At 40.9% G+C, this 23535-nt stretch overlaps 1 protein-coding gene across 12 annotated transcripts in view; it reads left to right on the top strand.

Moving 5' to 3' along the window:
• Nucleotides 1-6860: 6860 nt before the first annotated feature.
• The window catches only part of wnk1b (WNK lysine deficient protein kinase 1b), a 68133-nt gene continuing 51458 nt past the window's right edge, over nt 6861-23535 (top strand). For all 12 annotated transcript variants that reach the window (XM_077499035.1, XM_077499027.1, XM_077499030.1 and 9 more), the window contains exons 1-2: nt 6861-7392; nt 10901-12289. In XM_077499035.1, the coding sequence (XP_077355161.1) occupies nt 11426-12289 (864 nt within the window). In that variant the 5' untranslated portion in view covers nt 6861-7392; nt 10901-11425. The remainder of the gene's footprint in view (nt 7393-10900; nt 12290-23535) is intronic.

The following is a 23535-nucleotide window of genomic DNA, read 5'->3' on the forward strand; positions in this document are numbered from 1 at the left end:
AACAAATGGCTTATTCACCTCGTCACAGTTTCCCCCTCACCCCTTTTCTCTCTCTCTCTCTCTCTCTCTCTCTCTCTCTCTCTCTCTCTCTCTCTCTCTTTTTACGCACTTGTTTCATGACTCGTTAGTCTAGCTTCATGTAATCTGCAATTAATACAAGGGTACCTAAGACGAAACCTTGTGGTACACCAGGCAATAATTTCTCCTTAGCTAGATGTGAGCATCAAAATGTCAGAAACAAGCTTTTATACAGAATGTTTGAAATGGCTGTTGCGTCCGATATGATCAGATTGTCCTTAATGAAGTGTTTACAATCCTCACCTTGCATGCAACCGTTGGGCTCGCTCGGTGGTGCTTTCAATGAGTACTGGGTTTAATTTGCTAAAGCGATGGTGTGCATCACACGTGAATGACGCTAGAAGAATAACTCCCAGCTTTTAATCATCAGTTTACCTGCGAAGTGACTATGATTGATGATTCGATTTCAATATAAGGCCAAACGCTGTAGAACCTTTTTTGGACTCATTCTTCATAAAAATGCATTTGTGGTCACTTCTGCATAGTTTGAAAAGCTCACATTACTGCCACAACATGTTTCAGTATATTTGGTAACATTTAGCAACCTTCTCGGAACATTCTTGTTTTAGTCAGGCTGTTCCACAAATCCCTTTTTATGTTTTTCTGGACTTATGCTTCTCTTGTCAGTCCTGTCAGCACACAATGGAGTATTTCACTCAGATTGTTTTTGGGACTATTATAGCAGCAGATTCCAATATAATCCCTAAATGAGAGGCTGTTACAACAAGCCAGTCCGCCCACCATTTTCTATAATCATTCCTAGAAACATAGAGAGCTGAGCCACTCCGCCTTGTTGTTTGCGCTGCTCTACAAGTTGCCTCCTGTTCTACATTTTCCAATTATTCTTTGAAAGAATTAAGTCAATAATAGTGAAGGGAAAGCGTCTTGGCTACACTGCAGGGATTTAAAGCTTGATTTTTTTGACAGCTCATTATATAATCCCCTCTTTGGAAAGACTAAGAGTGCACTTTAGGACTTGTGTTTTGTTTTTGTTTTTTTTCTTCTCAGGAGGGTTGAGTCACTTAAAGTGTTGCGATGTTGTGCATATGTAAGCAGTTGCGAAACACTGGCGTAACCTGCCACACGGGCTTCTTTCATTCACGGCATCTTTTGTTGGGGTGAATGGGAAGCGCTTTCATTAGCACCTACAAAGTTATTTTTGGCACGGCCGTCCGTCGCAAGCCTGATATCAGGCAGGCATTGGAATTCATCAGCGTCATGAAAAGGTTTTCACAATAGCTGCATTCTGGCCTGTTAACTCACTCGACACATAGTGATGACACAAGGGGTGATCCGATAATGAAGTGAACACTCATACATTTTTTTTTTAATGTGCTTTTTATTTTTGTAAACAGGATATTCAAACATGCAGTTCGGCATTTCCAATGACCTAAGATGAGATTTTCACGTGAACTATAGTGACATGTGACACTTTGTGTACAAGCACAAACCATTCCTTTGTGTTTGTCAGTCTGTCTCATTGTTGTCTTAACACTCTTTGTCTCCTTCATTCTCATTTTTCAGTGCCAGGCTCTGCTGGTCTCTTGCCGTCTATCTCTCTCTCTCACACACACACACATACACACATGCACAAAAAGACACACTAACCAGGCAGTGCCAGTCACTTTACTCTGGCCTTTCCACATCAAGTATGCACAGTTGCACACCTTAAAAAAATGGAAAAAAATTTAAAAAAAAGAATACTAAAACATTACTTGACATACTTTCCGATTAAACTACATAATATGTATATTCATATTTAACTTTACAGGTTCAGGAAATGTCACAACTTTTTTCGGTTGATTTGCATTTGACACTTTTTTTTCCAGTACCAACAAGACAAGCAGTTTGTTGTAATTGTTTGTTTGTTTTTAATTTTCCTGTCCTAATTTTTACATTTGCACTCACTATAACTGAAAACTCATCTCAATTTGGCTGTAATTGTAACAAATTAAATATTGTGCTGCTGGCCTGTTTTGGATATAATTTTAAATATGATTTTTTTTTTTTGATGCTCACTGATCAATTTACATCAAGGCGTTTAAATTTTGGCAGAGTAATCAATGTTTGAGTGGATCACTAAATCTCTGCTCTAGCATTTTTTTAATATAGTGTGAAACAGTGTTGCATCAATGTGGCGTGTTCATTATTAAAGATAAGGCTGCTTCAGGGCTGAATGGAAATAGAGACACTGACAGTAAGTCTTCTGGGGCGAAAAATAGGTCAGTGTTGATATTTGTGATTTACAAATGTCTAAAATGTACTTTTGTGCCCTGGACCCCTGCTGTGCCCCAATTGCACTGTCCTTACACATAAAATTGTTTAGAATTCAGGGCTGAGATGTCTTTTGATCACCAAAATTGCATGGGTGTGTATTTTTTTTAGTGCTAAAATATTTTTCATATTGGCACAAAAAAGTGACCTATTTACAGTTTAGTTTGCTTTCAATGTGTTTAAAACTCTATCCGTGCAATATGTGCCATAAGAGGCCCACATTTCTCAATTTAGCAATGATGGTGCTTAAAATATGGCTATTTAGTGACAAACTGGTGCAGACAGGCTGCCAGGTTCCTACAATTGTTACTGTCCTTGAGACAAGGTAGACTTACACAAAGAAGATGACAAACTGCAGCTTTTGTGTTGCCACAAAGTTGTTGCCCATTATTTTGTAAGACACCTAACAATCCTATAAAAGAAGATGATGATCGCTGAGGTGAATGCAGATTCTCCTATTCCCATCCGCCCTGCTGAGGAATTCCCAACACACAATTACAGTTCACAACCAAACCACAATGTCATATTCAAACTTCTCCCAAGCCCTGCGGGGGATGAAAGCTTGTTTACTTTAATTGTCTCCAAATTGGACAGTTACCAGGGGGATTGAGAACATATGTAGTGGAGGAGCAGAGTGGGATTCATTCCACTAGAGATTGAAAAGAAATTTTGATCGAGAAATGAAGATTGGGCTCATTAGTGACACTCTCTGGTGGAAGGATTTACTGCAGGCATATTTGTTGAGCTGCACGAACTATAGAGTTAAAACACATTTTTACATGAAAGATTAGAATAAGAATTATTGTGGTTTTAAAACTTCACTTAATCACGAGTAATACAAATACTGTTGAAATAGAGTACACATCATCCATCCATCCATCCATTTTCTTGACCGCTTATTCCTCACAAGGGTCGCGGGGGCTGCTGGCGCCTATCTCAGCTGGCTCTGGGCAGTAGGCGGGGTACACCCTGGACTGGTTGCCAACCAATCGCAGGGCACACAGAGACGAACAACCATACACACACGCACACCTAGGGACAATTCGGAGCGCCCAATTAACCTGCCATGCATGTCTTTGGAATGTGGGAGGAGACCGGAGTACCCGGAGAAGACCCACGCGGGCACGGGGAGAACATGCAAACTCCACCCAGGAAGGTCCGAGCCTGGACTCGAACCGGAGACCTCAGAACTGGGAAGCGGACGTGCTAACCACTCGACTACCGTGCCGCCCTACACATCATAGTTTTCTAATGTTATTAAATCTATTTTGAGGGTACGGTGGATCAGAGCTTCACCAAAATCTGTGAGTACCTGATACTCTTTTATAATTAGCATTTTAAAAAAAAACATTAAGAAAAAATGCAAATAAGTAATAAATAAGAACATTTGCAAAGGCCAAACTGCTCATCACATCTGTGACATCTTGTCTTCCAATCAGCCAATTACAACTGCTGCTGTCGACCGACTATAACGTTCTGTGGAATGGCAAGATGACGCAGTTGGGCGACTCGGGTCGGATATAAAAATTTGTGAGAATAGCGGCTAACCTAGCGGCTATTATGTGCTGAAAAAATATCAATGACGTTGTTGATTAATGGGCTCTAAATCGACTTGCATCACAATATGATAAAATAATATATAAAAAAAATCTTTAATGGCCATTAGGTGCAGATTTCTCACATAAAGAACCCAATTTTTGCTATTTTAGTCAGAATGATGACAGTTTTTTTTTTCCTCCTCAAGAAACCTGGACTATGAAAAGAGGAATCAGACAGCGGAAGACGTGACGAGAAAGTATTCAAAGTGAGAGTGAAAGTAGCCCAATTTGGCTCAAGTTTCTGACCTGTTGCAACCCGACAGGCCCGTTTACCGGCAACCTCAATAACTTGGGGTCACGCCATCCTCCAGTTGTGGTACACTGATAGCCGGGGGGACTGATTGAGCTTTGTCAGGTGACATGCCAAGTAAGCGGTATTGACGCACAGTCTGACATCGATTGGAGCTGTCAATCAGCATGTGGCCTTCCGGCTCTGAACCTTCATAAGTTGCACTTTGACATTCTAGGTTAGCCTTCTTCGTGGTAAACTATATAATGCCATATCAAATACTTTACAGCTTCCTCTTTTGCTTGTTAGTGTGTCTGTGCATGCAAATACGCAGCTGCCGGATCACAAGAAATCAACGTGTGTGCATTTTGTCAAGATGACCAACGTGTCACAATACAAGTACAAACTGTTCGACGCTGATTGGCCTCTAAGTTTAAAATGCACAATCGTTGTAATTGTGTGGTTTTCATAGGCCAAAACAAAACACTCAAGTACTCTTCTGTTATCAACCGATGAAATAGATGGGCATGTGATAAGTGGAAACAAGCTGTACTGTTCATTATTAAAGTTGGAACACTTCAAAAGGAAATTGAGTAACTGGAACACATGAACTCTATCAAATGTTTTAGGTCAATGGCTGCAAAGTCACAACTTACGTCAGAATTATATAAATTAAATCTCTGGTGAATCTGGTACTTTACATTTTTGAGTGATGGAACATTTCTCTACTGTTTGCATTTTCACTTGGCTCATTGAGCAGTAAAAAGTAAATATTTAGTCCAGAATGAATTTAATAGCTTCATTATTTTTCATGTACAATTAATACCTTTAAACCCCCCGCCCCCACTTGCTCTTGATTAAAGATGACATCACTTGTGTTGAGAAAATTACGTCTCACCTGTTTTCTGGGTTTGGTCAACAAACTGAGCCATAATTGGTCGTTACATATGTCCTCAACACATGTGATCGCATCTTCAGTTGACAGCAAGTGGCAATATTCTTTTTTTTTTGTTTTTTGTTTTTTTAAGGTATTAATTGTTCATGAAAAATAATGAAGTTATCACATTAATTACAGACAAAATATTATCTTCTTACTGTTGAAAATGGCTCAATGAGTGAAATGTCCCTTTAAATGTTTCGCTGCTAAGTAAGGCTGAAAACAAGGCAACACGAACTGTTGTACTAATTTGTTTAAATAAGCAGAATGTTAAAATAAATAGTCAATATTGAGGACATGAGCAAAGCAGCTGGGCTCATCTTTCACCTCAGTGGGAGGTGTTGCCCCCGGGTGCAACTGCTGCATGTGGTATAATCCACATCTCTGGAATACATGTCGGCCCCCCAGTGAAACCCTGTTGCTTGTCAGAAGAGTGACGAGTGAGAATGGAATAAATCATGCATAGTGACAAAGTAAGTCAGAGTGAGGGGCTGTTCACTGATGGAAGAGGTGAGTACGGTACTTATGTAGGTGGAATGTTGAGGACTTGTCACTTTCAAATATTTGTAGACTATAGGCAGTTGGCCTTAAATTGTCATTTGGTGTAAATGCAAGTGTGAATGCTTGTTTATCTTTGTGCCCTGCAACTGGCACAAGAAAGTTGGATAGGCTCAGAGCTCACCTGTGATCCTAATTAAGATAAACGTCAAAGCAAGTGGCAGCACCTGGGTGACTGGTTACAGGGCTGGGCAAACTCGGTCCTTGAGGGCCGGAGTCCTGCAGGTTTTGGATGTTTCCCTTTTCCAACACAGCTGATGTATGATCAGCTCATCAGCAAACTGCATAACCCTGATAACGATCCTGTTGATTGGAATCAGCTTGAGTTGGAAGAGGGAAACCTCCAAAACCTGCAGGACTTTGGCCCTCGAGGCTCACTCCAGGGTTAGCATGTCCGCTTCCTAGTACTTGAGATCGAGTCCGGGCTTCGGCCTTGCTGGGTGGAGTTTTCTGTGTGGGTTGTCTCCGGGTGCCCCGGGTTAACTGAGCGCTATGAATTGTCCCGGTGTGATTGTAAGTTTGGATGGTTGTTCGTCTCTGTGTGCCCTGCAATTGGCTGGCAACCAGTTCAGGGTGTACCCGTCCTCCAGCCCGAAGACGGCTGGCATAGGCTCCAGCACCCCCGCGGCCCTTGCAGTTTAGAAAATGAATGGATGGTAGAGCAAATGGATGGATGGAGTTGAGCAGGTGAAGATGCTTATTTAATCATATACATTCTTAAACCTAACACCAAATAAACGAAAAGCGCAAGCATAATTATGCAAATTTCACACCACGAACACGTTCTGAATCATAAAATGTGGTTCAGGGAGGAAGGAAGGTAAGGAGAGAAAAAAAAACTGCATGTACACTTAATAAAAACGTGTTGAATGCAATTGGTGTGAAATTGTCAATTAAACACAAGAACGTTTCCAGTAAAAACTTAAAAAGTAAAATAAAACCTGTCGAATTTGTGTAAAATCTCACATAGTTACGACCATACAGATTGATACAATATAGCAAAATGTTGCGTTTTATTCACAGTAGCAGTATATGATTAAAATGCGTGTCGTGGGGTTTCGTTCTGAACACAATGGGCGGTCACTGTGTGTACAGAAGTCACTATTGTTATGTTTTAATTTGAAAGTCACGTGTGCTCACTTCCGTGTCTTTTCCGGGTTAATGTCGTTCGTCTTAACACAGCGGTTGCCTTGTCGAGTCATCGCAGTTGAGCAGAACAGTACGCAACGACTCTCCGTCCCAGAGCGTCAACACAGTGGACTCAACAAGCCTGCTCGGGGATTTTATTCACTTAATACGGCACTCGGTGAACCAGTTTTGGATACATATTAAGAAATTAGCGCGCAAATTTTGATTAAGACCAGACGAGAAAGCACCAGAGCCACTGCGACATAAGCGGGCGAACTTGGCTTCTCTGCCCGGCGGGAGGTGTCTGTCTGGCGGCTTACAGCTGCCTGCTGTCCCGCTAAGCGCGGAAGCTCCCCGGAGCACATTTTCTCATCTAACGAAGAGATTCGAAGTTATGGCGAAGACGCGTTGTTGTTGGCTTTCTATCCGTCTCTCTTGGGTTTTCGTCAAGCATCTGTTGGTTTAATGTGACGCGCCGACGTGACATGCTGTGTGCGCCGTTTGTGCAGCGACCCCCAGCTGGAGAAGATGAGGGTGGCTCGTCATTAAGTTTGTGGACCATAAATCATCAGCAAGAACAGATGTAACAGGTACCAGCCACGTTCCTACATTCAAAGTTATGAGATGTTCAACACAAAATGTTCTCTCCCATGTTATTTACATGCTGCAAGATATTTATACAGTCATCCAAATTGTTTCCCAGAACCATCGCTAGATTCCAAACAGTACAGGGCATCCGTTTGTCTCATGAGACTGTGATTAATTTGATTGTTTCTCTCATGTTGATGTTCCTGATGATAACGAGAGTTCATAAAAGTAAAAACAATGTATAAGTAGATTAAATATTCCAAAATCTAATAAAATGGCAATTTCCTCCATTTGATTTGACTTTTTAATAACATTCATGCTAATTGTTTTCTTCCTTCCTGTTAACAGCACAATTCATGTCACTTCTTTGACCTTACTTGAGTGTTCCCATGGATAGCAAATGATGTGACAGCCTTGCATCAAAAACAGAAGTACAGTAATGACTTTTGCAAAGAATGTTCATCTGTGATTGGTCAACGCAGCCCACTGGTGATAAGCCTTAACATTTCATTGACATTGTTGACGTGACACTTTATTGGCCACTGGGAGATAGAGTGGCTGCACTTTTCTTGACTTCTTGCCTGTGTCACTCCTCATGACAACACTGAGCTGTTGAGAAATTAGAGCGAAAACACACCTCGTGGTTCATTTCCTATGACAGTTGTGTCATCCTCCCAAAGCACCTTTATTTGACCTCGCATTGGGTCATTTGAGCTAGCCCAACATGACATACAAACATTTGGTTACATTAAATGTACAGTCCACCCAGAGGGAACGCGGCACGCAGCTGCTTCACAATATCACAGTTCCGTAATGCCCTTTGGCCACAGATGAGACAAACAGCTGTGTGGCGTCTTCGTCATCACTCGGCATCACCTATTGTCTCACACACATGACCGAAGCTGTCGGCATCTGGACAGCAGGCTGAAATATGGCTGTGACTTCCCTCAAGTCTTGCAAGTCATCCGTCTGCTTCTACAAGCAGTAGCTGAAGGCTTTATTATACTAATTTTAGCGTAGTGGGGTGGGGATAGGGGGAGTTCATCATCATACAGTTAATTGCAATGGTTTATGAAGTGCTTACAGCAGTTACATTTCTCCAAAAGGCAGTGAGGTTGAATATTCTTGAGTAAGCTTGGTGCGGTGCAGAGATGACATCTTGACAACACTAAAGTCTGTATATATGAAAAGTGGCTGTGTATCTATTTGAAGATCAAATGAAGTAGGATTTTTTTTCCCAGTGATGAGGCACTTTCTAAATTTAAAAAATATAAATTAACTCATTCATTGACAGCTATTTTCAAAGTACTGTAGTTCCCCATGTTACAATCCATTTTTAGACCATTTTGACTGATTTTCAAGACCCACAGAATGTGTTCTGTGTTAATATAAGCAATACAAATGGAGTAGGCTGTCTTCTCAAAACAGATTTTTTTTTTTCTGGCTTTTTCCGTTATTAGTAATCAGCAGTAGAACATGTTTGTTTTCTGACCAAGTAGTGGAAAAAAAAATAGCTTTTTGTGAAACAGAAAAGAACAGGGCAATTACTTTGAGGCTTACATTTTTTTTTTTTTGTGACACCTCAATCTATAAAACGACAAAAACAAGATTCACTGTATGGCTCAAGTATAACAGATTTTTTTATTTTATTTTTTTTAAACGCGCTGTTCGCCATTCACTCCATATACTCATCTTTTCTTATGCTGTTCAAGTGTGAGGTGCCTGAAATTGTCCAACTTCCAATGTGTTGACATTTCTTACCGTCATAATTGACCGAACAAGCAAAGATTCACCCCCTACTGTTTATCTTCAACTCAAAAGCTGTGCTGATCTGAAATTCAAAGTGATGCAGCTGTGCAATCGATAGAGATTTGTATGTAATTAGTACAGAGGTTAATGAACCAGAATTTCACAGGCAAACTGGGCAAGGCCCTTTTCCTTGCCTACCTGTTGAAAAACATACTTGACAGATGTTGGCAGTAAATCAGGGCTGGGCAAAACATTTGAATGTTTCCCTTCTCCAACACAGCTGATATATGATCAGCTCATCAGCAAGCTCTGCATAAGACTGATAACGATCCGGTTGATTGGAATCAGCTTGTGTTGGAAGAGGGAAACCTCAAAAACCCGCAGGACTTCGGCCCTCGACGTCCGCCCCTGCAGTAAATGGTTGGGTTCCACTTGATGAATAGAAACCTCCATGGCATGAATGAGTTAATCAACTTAATGGGTGATTTCAATAAAAAAAATGTAAAGAAACATATTTAAACCATATAATTAATGTATTTTTCTTATGTATTTTATTTTGATTCAAATAAAGTTTTACACCATATAAAAGTTTAATTTAAAATGTAAAAATTTCAACATTTTTCTTAAATTCACAGTGATAAATACAAAAATGTTGATGTACTTAACTGTACATTGCATTGCTGATCCAAATAAGGGTTTTTCATTATTCACACTTGGCGGAGGTGTGTCCTCTCAGCCTTTCATAGTACTGAGGAAATTGACATTGCTGATAAACATACTTTCTGTGGTTTCCAGACATGCATGGAGTTTCTGTGCAGTCGTTCTATCCCCGTCACTCTTGAGTTGACCTCTTCCCTAAGCTGCTAACTGGCCAGCGAGCAGACTAACCTTGAGGTTAGCCAGACTGCGGTGACTTAGGGATAAATTGGGAGCGCGGAGCAATTAAAAGCCTCGTACTTCTACATCACGCCGCTGCATTAAAAAATGACTCATAGAGCAATTCAGTATGAGATATTTTAAACATTTTTATGCAATGATGATCAGGAGAGATTCAAGATGTGCTGACATTCCTGCCTATAAGCAAGGATTTTATTTTTTTTGTGTGTGTGTGATGCCCAAATGTCTTGCTTGTCTTACACAAGTACACGATCCATCGTAAAATTGTATATCACAGAAGCTAAATTGTGAGATCATACAAATGTAATTTGTTCATCTGAAACTAATGCGTTACAGCTACTCTTGTTGACAAAGTATTCCAAATACCCTACCCTAATCTAATCAGCCACGTCTTGGCCTTTAGGGGTTAGGAGCAGGTCATGACATTCCTTAACGGTTTTAGGAGGAATTAATTACTTGCATTGATTACTTTATATAACTATAAGCCATTCCAATTGCTCTAAAAAAAAAATCACCAATATTCTTTCTCACCATGTCACGGTGTTCCCCAGAGGAATCATCAAAGAGGCAGGGGCATTGTTGCCACTTTGTAACAAACATTTCCTCCTGTTTCATTGTTCCACTTCACTGCAGCCGCAGCAGCGTCAATCGTCTCCCTTTGCTATGTTTACTTACCGCTGTTTCAGCCAGAGACAACTTGGTCGTCCTATTGATCAATGACAAGGAACACGTCTTAGCAGACTGACAACAAAGAAATAAAAAGTCACGTCTGTTTGTTGGTGGAGTGAATTTCTTGATAGCGGCTGGACATTTGTCTGAGTCTAATCCAAACAATATTTCAATGCTTATTTCTTCTCATTCCAGTGACAAGGAGAGAATCGGACAACGCTGGGCCAGGATAAGCCAGGCTACGCCCAGCAACCTCACCCAGAGGCCTACCAAGGTCAATTCCCCGGGACCTCGCAGTAGCTCTTGGATTCCCAACATATTTTTCTCTTATCAGGCTTCAGGAAGCCATGAGACCATAGTTCGCTTGTCCATGTCTTGGTGGATCCTTACTTGGATGTTGGCAGCAGGATGGATTTGGGTGTTGATCTCACAGGCATCATCTCCTTGCAATGCTTGCACCCCCCTTCCTTTGATTGCTTGTTGACCTCTCCTTCCCTGGTCTTCAAAAGAAAGCCCCCCGTCATCTCCTGGGGCTTCCCTGAGCCTCCAAGCGAGACTTACATGAACTGTAGGGTGTTTTGTTGAACCAGTTCAGAACGCAGAATGTTATTTGGAGGACGCTCCATTGCTGTTCCTGCTTAGTTGACTTTTTTTAGTTGGAGGTTGAGGAGTTGAAAACAGAACAGTTCCTCCTTAGCGGCGAATAACCGAGGGGGAAGAATGTCTGAAAGCAAAAGCAGCAGCAAAGCGGTGACATTCATTGCCCCGGCCCCACCATCGCCATCACTTCAGACCCCCCGCAAGAATGTGAACGGCTCCGCCAGCTCAGACACGCATGTGGTCGAGAAGCTCGAAGGGCATCCGGAAGTCCAGCGGCGGCAGCGGCGGCACACGATGGACCGAGACTCCAAGACTGCCGAGCACCGCTTCTTCCGCCGGAGTGTCATTTGCGACTCCAATGCGACTGCCTTGGACCTGCCCAGCAAGGGGGCGGTGATCCTGATGTCGCCACTGGACTGTGGGGGGCCGCCTAACGTGTTTGCTCCTCAGCCCGGACCCACAGAGAGAGATGGTCTGGAGGCGCTCCAGGGGCCGTCAATAGAAAGCGTCACCCTTCAACCTGCTTTAGAGCTTGGTGGAGGATCTGGAGAGGGGCCAATCCAAAATATTGGCAGAGACAGTGTGTCACAAGCTAGTCCGAATAGTAGCGGTGTTTTACATAGTGCAATACAAATAAAAGAGCCCAGCTCGACAGCATTGGATGTCAACAGCAAAACGCGAGGCAAACAAGACGATGTCGCGCAGGAAGTCGCAAAAGATGGCAAATCACCAGCGGGCAGTGCCATCAGTCCTTCCCAGGAGAAGGAGCGGGAAACTGAGCTGGCCAAGGCACGTGCCGAGCAGCGGGAGGCCGAGAAGCGAGTGCAGGATGATATTGAGGAGGCAGAGACCAAAGCAGTTGGGACATCGCCGGACGGACGCTTCTTGAAGTTCGACATCGAGATCGGCAGAGGCTCCTTCAAGACGGTGTACAAGGGGCTCGATACGGAGACTACAGTGGAAGTGGCGTGGTGTGAGCTGCAGGTATGGCTCTTTTATTAACAATGCTTTTCTATACCAGTGTTTCCCATCTTTTTTTGAGTCACATTAGGAAAGCACATCACCAAACAAAAATGGGAGTAAAACAGGCCAAAATATTTACATATGTCAGGGGATGAAGCAGGACAAGAATCTAGTAGGTCTGGTTTAATCTATAGTGTAGAAATAAGTCTTAAATGAATATTTAGACAAGTTTTGTAGGTTCAGATTTCCACATGTAGTGCACTCCAGAATACTGAAGCCTGAACAGAGAATTCTTTCGAATCTGCTGTCTTCATTTTTAGTTCTGTTACCAAAATACCTGCATATTGCTGCTAGCGTATGATTGAAACGCCGAGACTGAATGTCAGGCTTGTTAACTGTTAAAAAGAGCTGTGTGAAACAGGACGAGGTGGCACATGAGCCACCACAGGATGCTCTTGCCGCATTGTTGTGCACTGATGCAACATTGAGGATGTGTCAAGCGGCGAGCGAGCGGCAGAGCACTCGTTTCCTGGAGGCACTTTGGCGGGAAAGAGGCGAGGCGAGAAGAAAAAATTACTTGTGAGCAGCCCCGTAAGGGTCCGATTGTATTTCAACAGTCCCAACTGGTCAAATGACGTTTATGACTGAGCTGAAAGAAAACAGGTGGAAGTGGATAAAGTGTTGTCAGAGAAGTACGCCTACATCCTCTGTGATGGCCAACGACACAACTTTGACACTTTTGCAATGCATCACAAATGAGTCGTAAACCTGAAATGAATGAATGAATGCGGAGCGGTGTCAAAGAAGGAAAAGAACTGGGGTCATACTGTTAATTGTGGTTAATTTGCACAGCCCCAGATTTCACTCCAATTGGGTCGTGATCACATCACAGCTTGGCACATGGTTTGAAGTTAAAGCATGAACATCTTGGAAAAGTAGGCATTGGCTTGTCTCCCTTGACCTGCTTTTAGTGTAAAAAGTAATGGAGGGAAAAATAAGAAAAATCAATGATTGCCTCTCAGCATTTACACATTAAACAACAGATTTGATTTGATGCTCTTTGAGTTCAACCAAACAGATCAGGTGAGACTATTTTTTTTTTTTTTTTTCCTTCCATTGGTGTGAACATCATTCTTCTCAAAAGCTGATTCACCCCCCACCCACCCAAATTCATCGTGTCACAAGATGCTGCTCACGTCTCTCACAGTCCCAGTAAGTAAAATCAGCCTTGCCTGATGTGCCCACAGCGCCTTGGAAACGCCGCTTTGTTTGCCAGGAAACAAACATTCGGCCCGTCGCGCGCCTTCCTCATCATTTGCCGCCGCGCCAGGCAGGGGGTTATCGGGTCAACTCAAAACGAGAGATGCTTCATTCTATTGAGTGTATCCTGATTTAGTGTAAGTGAAACACTCCATTTAAATATGATCTATGGGGTGTGTTATGAGTGTGAGGCCTTGTGGTGATGCCTGCAGAGGCAAGTTGGTTCCTACAGATTCTTGCTACAATCATCTATGTGTGTGTCAACGACGGCTGAGCACCTGCTGACGTTGCTAGAGTAAAATTACATACATGTAGACTAGGGGTGTTAAAAAAAATCGATTCGGCAATATATCGCGATACTACAGCATGCAATTCTCGAATCGATTCAATAGGCAGCCGAATCGATTTTTTTAACATCCATTTTTGATGGAAAAATATTTTTTAAAAAACGTCTAACTTTCACACCTTAAGCATGGAAGAATGTTATATTAATGGAACATTAAACCTTAATATTTTATTTCAATGCTTTTCTAACATGAAAAAAGTTACAACCTGTTTGTTAAATACAGTGGCTCACAGTTATAAAACTGAAGTTTCAGATCAATAAATAATAAATTTTCATACAAATCTTACAATGTACATGTATAGGTTTACTGAACGGTATTTTCTAAATTTGAGTAGAAAAAATCGCAACAATCGGCTTGTAAATTCATATCGGTATCAAATCGAATCGTGACCTATGAATCGTGATACGGATCGAATCGTCAGGTACGAGGCAATTCACACCCCTAATGTGGACACACAACACGTTCACTCAATGTGAACAACTGGAGATGTGTTGGTGTTCCTTTTCCACATGTGCACAACTTGAAACATGGCAGAAGGCCGGTTGACAGCAATATTTTTGCATTGTATTTTCATCCAATATTAAATAATATGAACTAATACTTATTTTTATACATTTATACCAGTAGATACGTTTTTTTTATTTGCCTACTGGTAATATTTTTGTGGTCTAAACTTGTCATTTTTGAATGTTTTTTTTATTTATTTTTTTATTTGTTGTTGTACTTTTTCTTTCCTTTTTTTTTGTATTTTTCATCTAACTTTCTATCTTTTTTTTTTCTTCTTATTTCATGTCATTATTTTTTTTCCTTTTTTTAAAATAATGTTTTGGAGTATTTTCTAATATTTCTGTCTAATTTTTCATTTGTTTATTTTTGTGCCATTTTCAAATATTTTTACATTTTTGTAATATGAATTATATTTATTTATTTATTATTTAAATTTTGTTTTATTCAAGTTAGTGTTGGGCAATAAATCAAATTAATTCAATTCGTCATTATAAAAATCGACAATTTGAAAATTAGCGATATCGTGCTATCGAGGTGCATATAAATAAAGACATTCTTCTGGATAATTAAAAGATGCTCTTAAGTTCTGATAACTTCTATCATTTTGCTCACTTTAATTTTAATCGCAATATGTGAGGAATAAGCGCTTCAGAAAATGAATCGATTGATCTCTGAATGTGCACAATATGGTGCCATTGTAAATCTGGATGTTTGGTCTGTGAAAGAGCCCACTAGCCTACCTTTGTGCAGAATGAAGAAGATAAACATCAGTTAGTAACAATTATTATTTATAAAAGCAAAAATGGGCAAAGGAATTTTGAAATTTGGCAGATGAAAAGCAGGCCGGGTGCATGACGGGGGTTGGAGGTCAGAGTTAGTGGTGGGCCCGATGGCGTCACTGGTCATCACACAGAGTATGTCCAGCCTTTTGCTGCCATTTGGGGACAGAGCTCCAATTAAAAGTGCTGGGTTGAGTAAAGAGTTTGTTTGGAAGGAGGGACATTTCAGTGAGAATATTAAGGAGGAAGGGAAAAAACAAAAGTGGTGCATGGCGGGTAGAGGAGAAACTGAAGACTAAAAACTGAGGGGGGGTCAGTGTGTGGTAGAGATAGGCCGATATTTGACATATTGGTACATATCGGTATCGGTCTGTTTTATTAATCTGACGGCCGATATGAGCGATCCATTTAAAACTCCGTCTTTTCGCTTCGAATGCAGCCCAGAGCGTCTCTGTCTGTTATGGAGTCCAACTCCAGCAATGTAACGCCCATAGCAGCATTGCATTGGTTAGCCATGCAAGAGCCAGAACCAATCAGTAGTGTATGCTGTGTATCACAGTAGCCGGTCACACACGCACCCACGGACACAACGCGACAGACACATGCTTTGAAGGTAAGTTAAAAGAGAAGAGACTCCGCCGATCGTTTCACCATGATAAGCTAAGCACATTGAATTATGTTGTGTATTAAATGCACTATATGAATGGAGCTGCATTGCCTTGCATTGAATCCCCGCTAGCTAACAGTGGTGTGTTCAGCTTAGCATGTAGGCTAACACCCAGTAGCTAATTCGCTACTTGAACTACTCGGGGAGGGAATCACACACATTTTCACTTAATTAAGTAAATAATGTTTGTTAGAAAGGTTCCAAATATTAACAGTTGTCATTATTATATTGTCTAGTTCCATGTTAAGAGTAGAGTAATGTCATTATATTTACCTCTCGTGACGCACACATTGCATTCTGGGTCACGTCCACTACTTGTTGCATAGCGGTTATTATGCAGTTAGATGCCACAGTGACACTAAATAGCGTTTAGTTACTTTATATTGTGTTTATTTGTCGCACTGGTTTGCCATTGTGTGCCTTAAGCTTCGACGTCGATTTGATTGACAGCTCGTTGTGCACCTCGTTAAAGTCCGCTCCGTAACAAATTAAGTGTCTCAAACACCGTTTAACTACACGAACGTGTTCTCTTCCGTATGTTTGGCATTAGTAGAGAAGTGCACTAAAGTATAGTGTGCTTATTTGCTTGTTTTGTCTCTCTTTTCACGTCATGTCTGCTGTGAGTTGGGACATTATGCTCTCAATGGATGCCACTAATATGTAACATCTACGGCCGTAGTCGGCTGCAATTAATGTTCAGTGATGTAATTTCGTTACGTGCCTCATACTTTGAATAATGAGCTCATGTTTGGTGTGTTGTATAACTTTCTCGTGTGTTAGTAACTATTCATGTGGACAGCTAAGACAGTGCTTGTTAATGTGAATTAGCAATGTTGCAGCCCAGTTATTATTTAGACAAGTACATCTGTGCCATTAAGTGATACATTACAGTACAGTAGTGAGAGAATAGTGGGCCCATATACACACACGTGTCTATAAGTGTAAAACACATTAAACAGCAGAAAGTGGCAGCGGTCCACCGCAACAATGTCTGTTTAACCAAGTTATTCTTACTATTATTATAAACAAGTTATTTTACTCTACCTTTTTCTGCGTTGATTGGGGCATCCTAAGTGGCACTAAACTACATGATGAAGTGTCTTTTGACAGTTCTCTTGTAGAGAGCAGTAGCATGATATTGCTGTTCTCGATTTAAGATCCTCAGCTTATCAAAACTGTCTATATGGTAACAATAACAATAATTATAATAAGGTCTACAAGAACTGTATGGTGTTCAGGGATGAATAGTTTTTCTCATGGAATTTTTTATTTTTTTATTTTTTTGCTGTAGTAATAAGTAATGCCACAGCTGATGCACATTTTGAATGACAGGGTTCCTCCTATTACTTCAAAATATAAAAATATAACATTTATAGAATAAAACTACAAGTATCCCAAATGCTATAAAAGGTAATGTCACATTGGCCCCCACATTTAACTCCCCCCGCCACCAACGTCTTATTGCAGATAGAAGGATGTAAAATGAAAAGTGCAGTGTGAGAATCCATTGTAAAGAAGGGTTAGGGTTTGCATTATTCAAAAATTTGGTGCCAACATTTTAACTTTTGCTGCAAATGAATATCGGCTTCAAATATCGGTTATCTGCCTCCTTGACTACCGATAATCGGAATCGGTATCGGCCCTGAAAAAAGCATATCGGTCTATCTCTAGACTGTGTGGGTGTGTGCGCGTATGTGTGGGGGTGCTTCTGCATGTGTATGACCTCTGAGCTCTTAGCTCCTTTGGTACTCGGAGACCTTGAAATTTCCCTCAACAGCAACACAAGGCAGTTTAGCCCCCACTCCACGGACAAGCACATCAATTGGTATTCCACACTTTGGGGCCTTGAGAAGGCGGGGTTAAGAGTCTCTCTGACTCTGCAGTAACGGTCACTCAATCACTGCCAGGAGGCAAACTTTTTGTGAAAAGTTGAATCTAGTTTATTCTTAAAGACACTGTAAAGTGAGTTGAGATGTTTTTTTTCTGAATACTTGTCTAAATAAAATTGCTGAAAACTTTGCAAAGAGTGAGAACTGTAGTATTGAGTTGTAGCAGAAATTTTATTTCTTTTCAGTTGGTCCCATATAGGAGTTTTCCTGCCCTCACTATACACTAATGCCGCTTTTCCATCGTTCCCGCACCACACCTCACCCAACCACACTACAACACAACCACCGGTTTTCCATTACAACTGGCGCACGGCGGCAAGGGGGCGGCAACATTTAAACCTTCTGAGTCAAGCTTGCACTCCCGCATCACGTGCGAATCTGAGATAACATTTCACGAGTGGCAAGTCGCTCCAACATTGAACCCTATTTACAATTTAATATGGACCACCATGGATGAAATATCGCGATTCACGACCGGCTCGCGAAGCTATTTCTGAATGGAGAGCTCTGCTGCTGGAGCTCTCATTCAAGTGAATGGGAACACACGACTAGCCAGCGATGTTTTTTAAAACCACAAACATTACAAATCCATCCACAAGTACCTTTTAAATTGTAAATATAGCACAGCATTGTTGTAAAACATTATTATATCTATTGTATATACTGTATTTTTATGACTTTAACGAAGACCGGCGAGCACCTCTTCCTCTTCTCGCTTAAAACAAGGTGCGTGAGCGTGTGCCACGGCGTTGTTTGCGGCGTTGCTGTTGGCCAATCAGACGACAGGTGACGTCACGGCCCCGCTAGTGCCTCGATGACCGGCGCAGCAGAACCACTGCTGAAAGGGTTCTAAACGGTGGTTACTACGGAACTGCTCGGCCCCGAAAAAGTCCCTTGGAGACACTAACATCCGGGGACAAAAATTGCCGCTTCGTTGTGCAACCGGTACGGTGGAAAAGCGCCATAAGAGCTTGAGTGCCTTAGTTCACAATCACATCTTCTGTTATCTGCCACGATAAGCGAAGTGCACATTAAGTTTGCGCTTGCGCGAGGGGAAAAAACGAGGCTACCAACTAGTGGTGTGCCAATAAATCGATTCAGAAAAGAATCGAGATTCTCATTTATTAATCGAATCGATATTAATATCCAAAAATCGATTTTATTTAAATTAGAAATGAAGAAGGGGAAAAGGCAGTTGTAGCCCACATGCTGTTTTTTGGGAAAAAATCAATTAATAAATGTTTAAACAAAAAAAAACAAAAAAAGACACTTTAATGTCTGTCATTTTGTCTTGCAAAGCAGACTGGAGTAGATCATGACAATGTTGTACATATCTGTAAATTGAAGCAGAAATCATTTGTTAATCAAATAATTTTGAATCGAAAATCGTTTGAATCGAGAATCCAAAATCGATTCTGAATCGAATCGTAGACCCAAAAATTGTAATCGAATTGAATCGTGAGACAGTCAAAGATTCCCAGCCCTACTACCAACTACCCTATCAATTTGAATGGCGGAGATTAGAGTGGTGACTCGGGGCGTTAAAAAAAAAAAATCGATTCGGCGATATATCGCGATACTACATCGCGTGATTCTCGAATCGATTCAATAATCGGCAGAATCGATTTTTTTTTTTTTTTTTTTTTTTTAGGATTCACACCTTGAGCATGGAAGAATGTTATATGAATGGAACATTAAGCCTTAATATTTTATTTTAATGCTGTTCAAACATGAAACAGATTACAACCTCTATAAGACTGAAATTTCAGATAAATAAATAATACATTTTCATATAAATCTTACACTCTACAAGCTTACTGATTAGTATTTTCTAAATTTGAATGAAAAAAATCGCAACAATCGACTTATAAATTCGTATCGGGATTAATCGGTATCGAATCGAATCGTGACCTGTGAATCGTGATACGAATCGAATCGTCAGGTACTAGGCAATTCACACCCCTAGTGGTGACAATCTTTGCCTAACTGTACACTTTAAAGCTTGCAAGTCAACTTCCCCGATATCAGTAAACCACATGCTATGCATGTTAATAAAAACAGCAACTTTCCAGCCGTTGAAACGTTTCTATCAGAGCCGATTCCATCGGATCCAATTCATTTTCAATGACCGTGGTACAGCTGCTTTAGAGCACCTCGTTGTTAACCAAGAACAAGTTTTTTTGTTTTTTTTGTTTTTTTTAATTATTATTTTTTTTAAGTCCTACTTGACAGCCTGTGTGTGGTCAGGGGTTTTCAAGCACGAGTACTTCTTGTCATGGGGAGAACGTTAGAGCTTGATTTTTCACAATTTTTAATCCTCATTTACATGCCTTTTTTTTTTTTTTTTTTTTTTTAAATTACGTATTCAATTTTGACAGGGTTGTTAATACTTTTCTCTGTGGGCTGTCACAGAAGGAGACTTTATTTTCACCAGAGCTCGGCACTTCCATCTCTCGTCGCTTCCCATCATTGACGACATCCACCTTTCGGTGAGTACACAACGATGTGAAGTCTCGAAAAAATACACAAACTGAGCACTGACTGAAGTATGTTAACGGCCGTCAATCGGGGCGAGTACAGGCAGTCCTTCTCATTCCGTGTATTTTTGCGAGGCTTCGTGTCATACGACATTCGCGGAATATGCACAAACTATCGGCGTAAGGTGGGCGTCGTCAATGACGGGAAGTGACTGTTGACGTGCTCTGATTTTGACTTTACAGTGTCTTTAAGGTGTATTATTAAAACTCACATTAATCTGTTTCATAATGAAAGAAGGTATCATGAATAGAGGCTGGAAGTAGCTTTTGGCAGTATTGAGATGTTAGTCAAGATTAAATGTCATGTCCTCCATTCACACACCATGAATTCTCTGTTGTACTCATTCTCTGTATCATGTTGATCATTTGTTGATCAACTTCCCTCAAAAATAACTCCCAAAATGCATGCTATTGGTGTCAACAACGGCCAGCCTGTCTGCAATCTATAATGTCCCACGTATGGTGAGATGAACTATAGAGCACATTAAGGAATGTAAAAGTGGCGTCGTACAGCGGTGAAAGATAAATAGGAACAGGCTCCTTAGGGGCGGACGGACCGAGGTGAGGCCCTCAGACTGAAGGTTCGGATTTCCCTGACATAACAGCAAGCGGCAGCTGGGTGTGATTGATAGATGTGGACATACACTATATGTCATAAAGCACATATACAGTTTAACCTTATTTTCTCTAATGGATTGCAATGTTGGCTTGGCTATAAATTAAATATCACTTTATTTCCCATATTTGCAATCAAGTTGCAAATATGTAATTATATATTCTGTAACTTGGGCAAATATTTCTTAACTATGGATTTAAGGTAAGGGATGTAAGGATAAGGGATGTAAGGAATGTTGTACATCTCGTGAACAACATTGCAGCGTGATCACATCGGAGTCTACTGGAATGCTATTTGTCGTTGAAGTGACGTCCCTATTTCACCTAAAAAAAAAAAAAGGGAGAGTGAGATTTTGCATTAAACTTTACATTAATAGTGAAAAATGAATACTGTAGCTTGCTGACAGTAGACATTTGCAGTAAGGTGGTTGTACAGTTTTAAGAACTGTATTTATTTATTTATTTATTTATTTATCTATCTCAGGATTTTTTGTCAATAATTCACTGACAGAATGAACATTAATTATTCTGAGTGTATCTAACTAGGACACCAAAGGCATTTTATGGTAAAGTTGACCCGTTACTGTACAGAGAAGTCATCTGCAACTTTAATAACTTATATGTGGGGGTTTGTCTCCTTCAGTTTTGTTTAGAAACAGTTAAATTGGGCCCAGTAACTTTAAACTGTTTGGGAGACGCGGCTGTTTGAGGGAATATGATAAGTGCATATCAAGCAGCATCGCCAGTAAACTGGAGCAATGATGAGTTTTTCAGGTTAATACTCAGCGTGCAGAAATCCCCTAATAGCTCCCTAAACCACATTCCAACAGATTGCTCACCTCCACACAAAAACGTCCAAGTGAGATGTGTTACTGTGATACCTAAAGGCCCCTGAAACACAGCCCAGGTGGATTTATGGGCAGTAAAAGCATAAAGCACTGTGGGCCCGGCGTTCCTCAGCCAATGACTCCGATATGTGAGACTTTACGAAAAGCAGCACATACTGTCCAGGAACTCTTTGTTATTCGTGCCTAAAAATAACTAAAGCATTACTTGATCTTTAATTGGTTGCCTGTATAAAAAGTGTCTAACACTTGGGTCCGACTGATTGGGTCATTTGTTTTCACCCTCGATAAGTTCCTCGCAGTGTTTCGCCATCACCTTCTGCGCCTCTCTATCGCAACCAGCTGTGACTAACAAAAGGAAGGCATAGCAGCTGATGCTTCCTCATATGCAAACCATCCTCTGTGCTCTTCCTGCACTGCAATTTGTGTTGAATGGCGAGGTCAGGCCGTTCTTCCGCCTTGAAGAATTTCATTTTGTGTCGATTCCAGTAGGCCAATGTGGGGTCAAACTGCTATAAGGTTTGAGAGAGGGCTGTGTGATCAACAAAATAACAGCCTTTTATTGTTGTTTATTTATATGCTGTTATTACAAAAGTGTGTGTGTATGCACGCTTGAGAAAGCATATGCTGTTAATGTGTTTTATAATAATTATAATCATTTGAATTGAGGCTCTGTTCCCGGGGAATAAATGCTTGCTCTTATAGTTGATAGTTGATGCAGGCGATCGTGTGTGTGTGTGTGTGTGTGTGTGTGTGGGGGGGGGTGTTTTACGAGGTGAAACCGGGACAGCGAACGCATCAGGCAGATGTTAGATGGCTTGTACAGTGAAACACGATGACAGGGCTCAAGCTCCCCCCACTCACCCCCTCCTGCATAAACCTTGCTCTTTCCAATCAGATTTGTCATTTAGTTCTGCTCATCTCGTTATTTCCCTTTTACTCATCTGCGTGTCTCGCCATTTTAATCTCACCGGCACCGCCCGCGCGGCCTCCCCACTTAGCCTTGACATCACTCCAACTCCTTCCTTTCATATCAAACAGAAGATTGTAATTGTTCAGAACCTCAATATATAAAAATTTTTTTAAATAAGGGATAGGATTATACCTAGAGCAGGCCAAGAACCACACTCCTCATACATTATAGGTATGTGAGAAAAGTGGCTGAACCTTACATGAGCAAGCGCTTGGAGATGGAAACAAGGAAAAATTCTTCCGACAGAGGACACCTCCAACAGAACCCAGGTTCGGTAGGGTGACCGTCTGCTTCGGTCGGTTGGTTTGAGATGGAGAGACAGAGTAGAGGAACATTTGAGAAAATGAGAGAACAGAAGAGGAAGGGAAGCTTGGTGCATCAATGCCGATCCCCTGGAGATGGTGAAAATAATCGCTTCCTGGTAATGCCGAGATCAGATATTGGTTTACATTTTAGGAGCACTCAGTTTTTCCCATGGGCTGAAATTGCAGCAACACAAAAAGTTCTTTGTTTGGAAGTACTTTTGATTATTGTGTAGTGTGTACTGTATTTTTATTAGCTTTGCATGGTTAATGTCAAACAAATTAGAAGTCCATGTGAAAAGAGGAAATTATCTTCTAAATTTCAGACACCACAAAGAAGAGTGGTGTTATTACTAAATGAGAATGATTAAAAAAAGAAACTTATACTGTAAAATGTATATAGAATGAGGCTACACAATCTTAAAAAGTCAAATCATTCTTTCTACTCTTTAACGTTGTGGACGTGTCCACAACCAGTACTACATAACCTGAAAAATTGATGATGCTAAAGCTAGCAATACACCAATCGGGAAGCGTCCAGGCGTC

Source organism: Festucalex cinctus, chromosome 16, assembly GCF_051991245.1.
Source record: "Festucalex cinctus isolate MCC-2025b chromosome 16, RoL_Fcin_1.0, whole genome shotgun sequence".
Taxonomy (NCBI): Eukaryota; Metazoa; Chordata; class Actinopteri; order Syngnathiformes; family Syngnathidae; genus Festucalex; species Festucalex cinctus.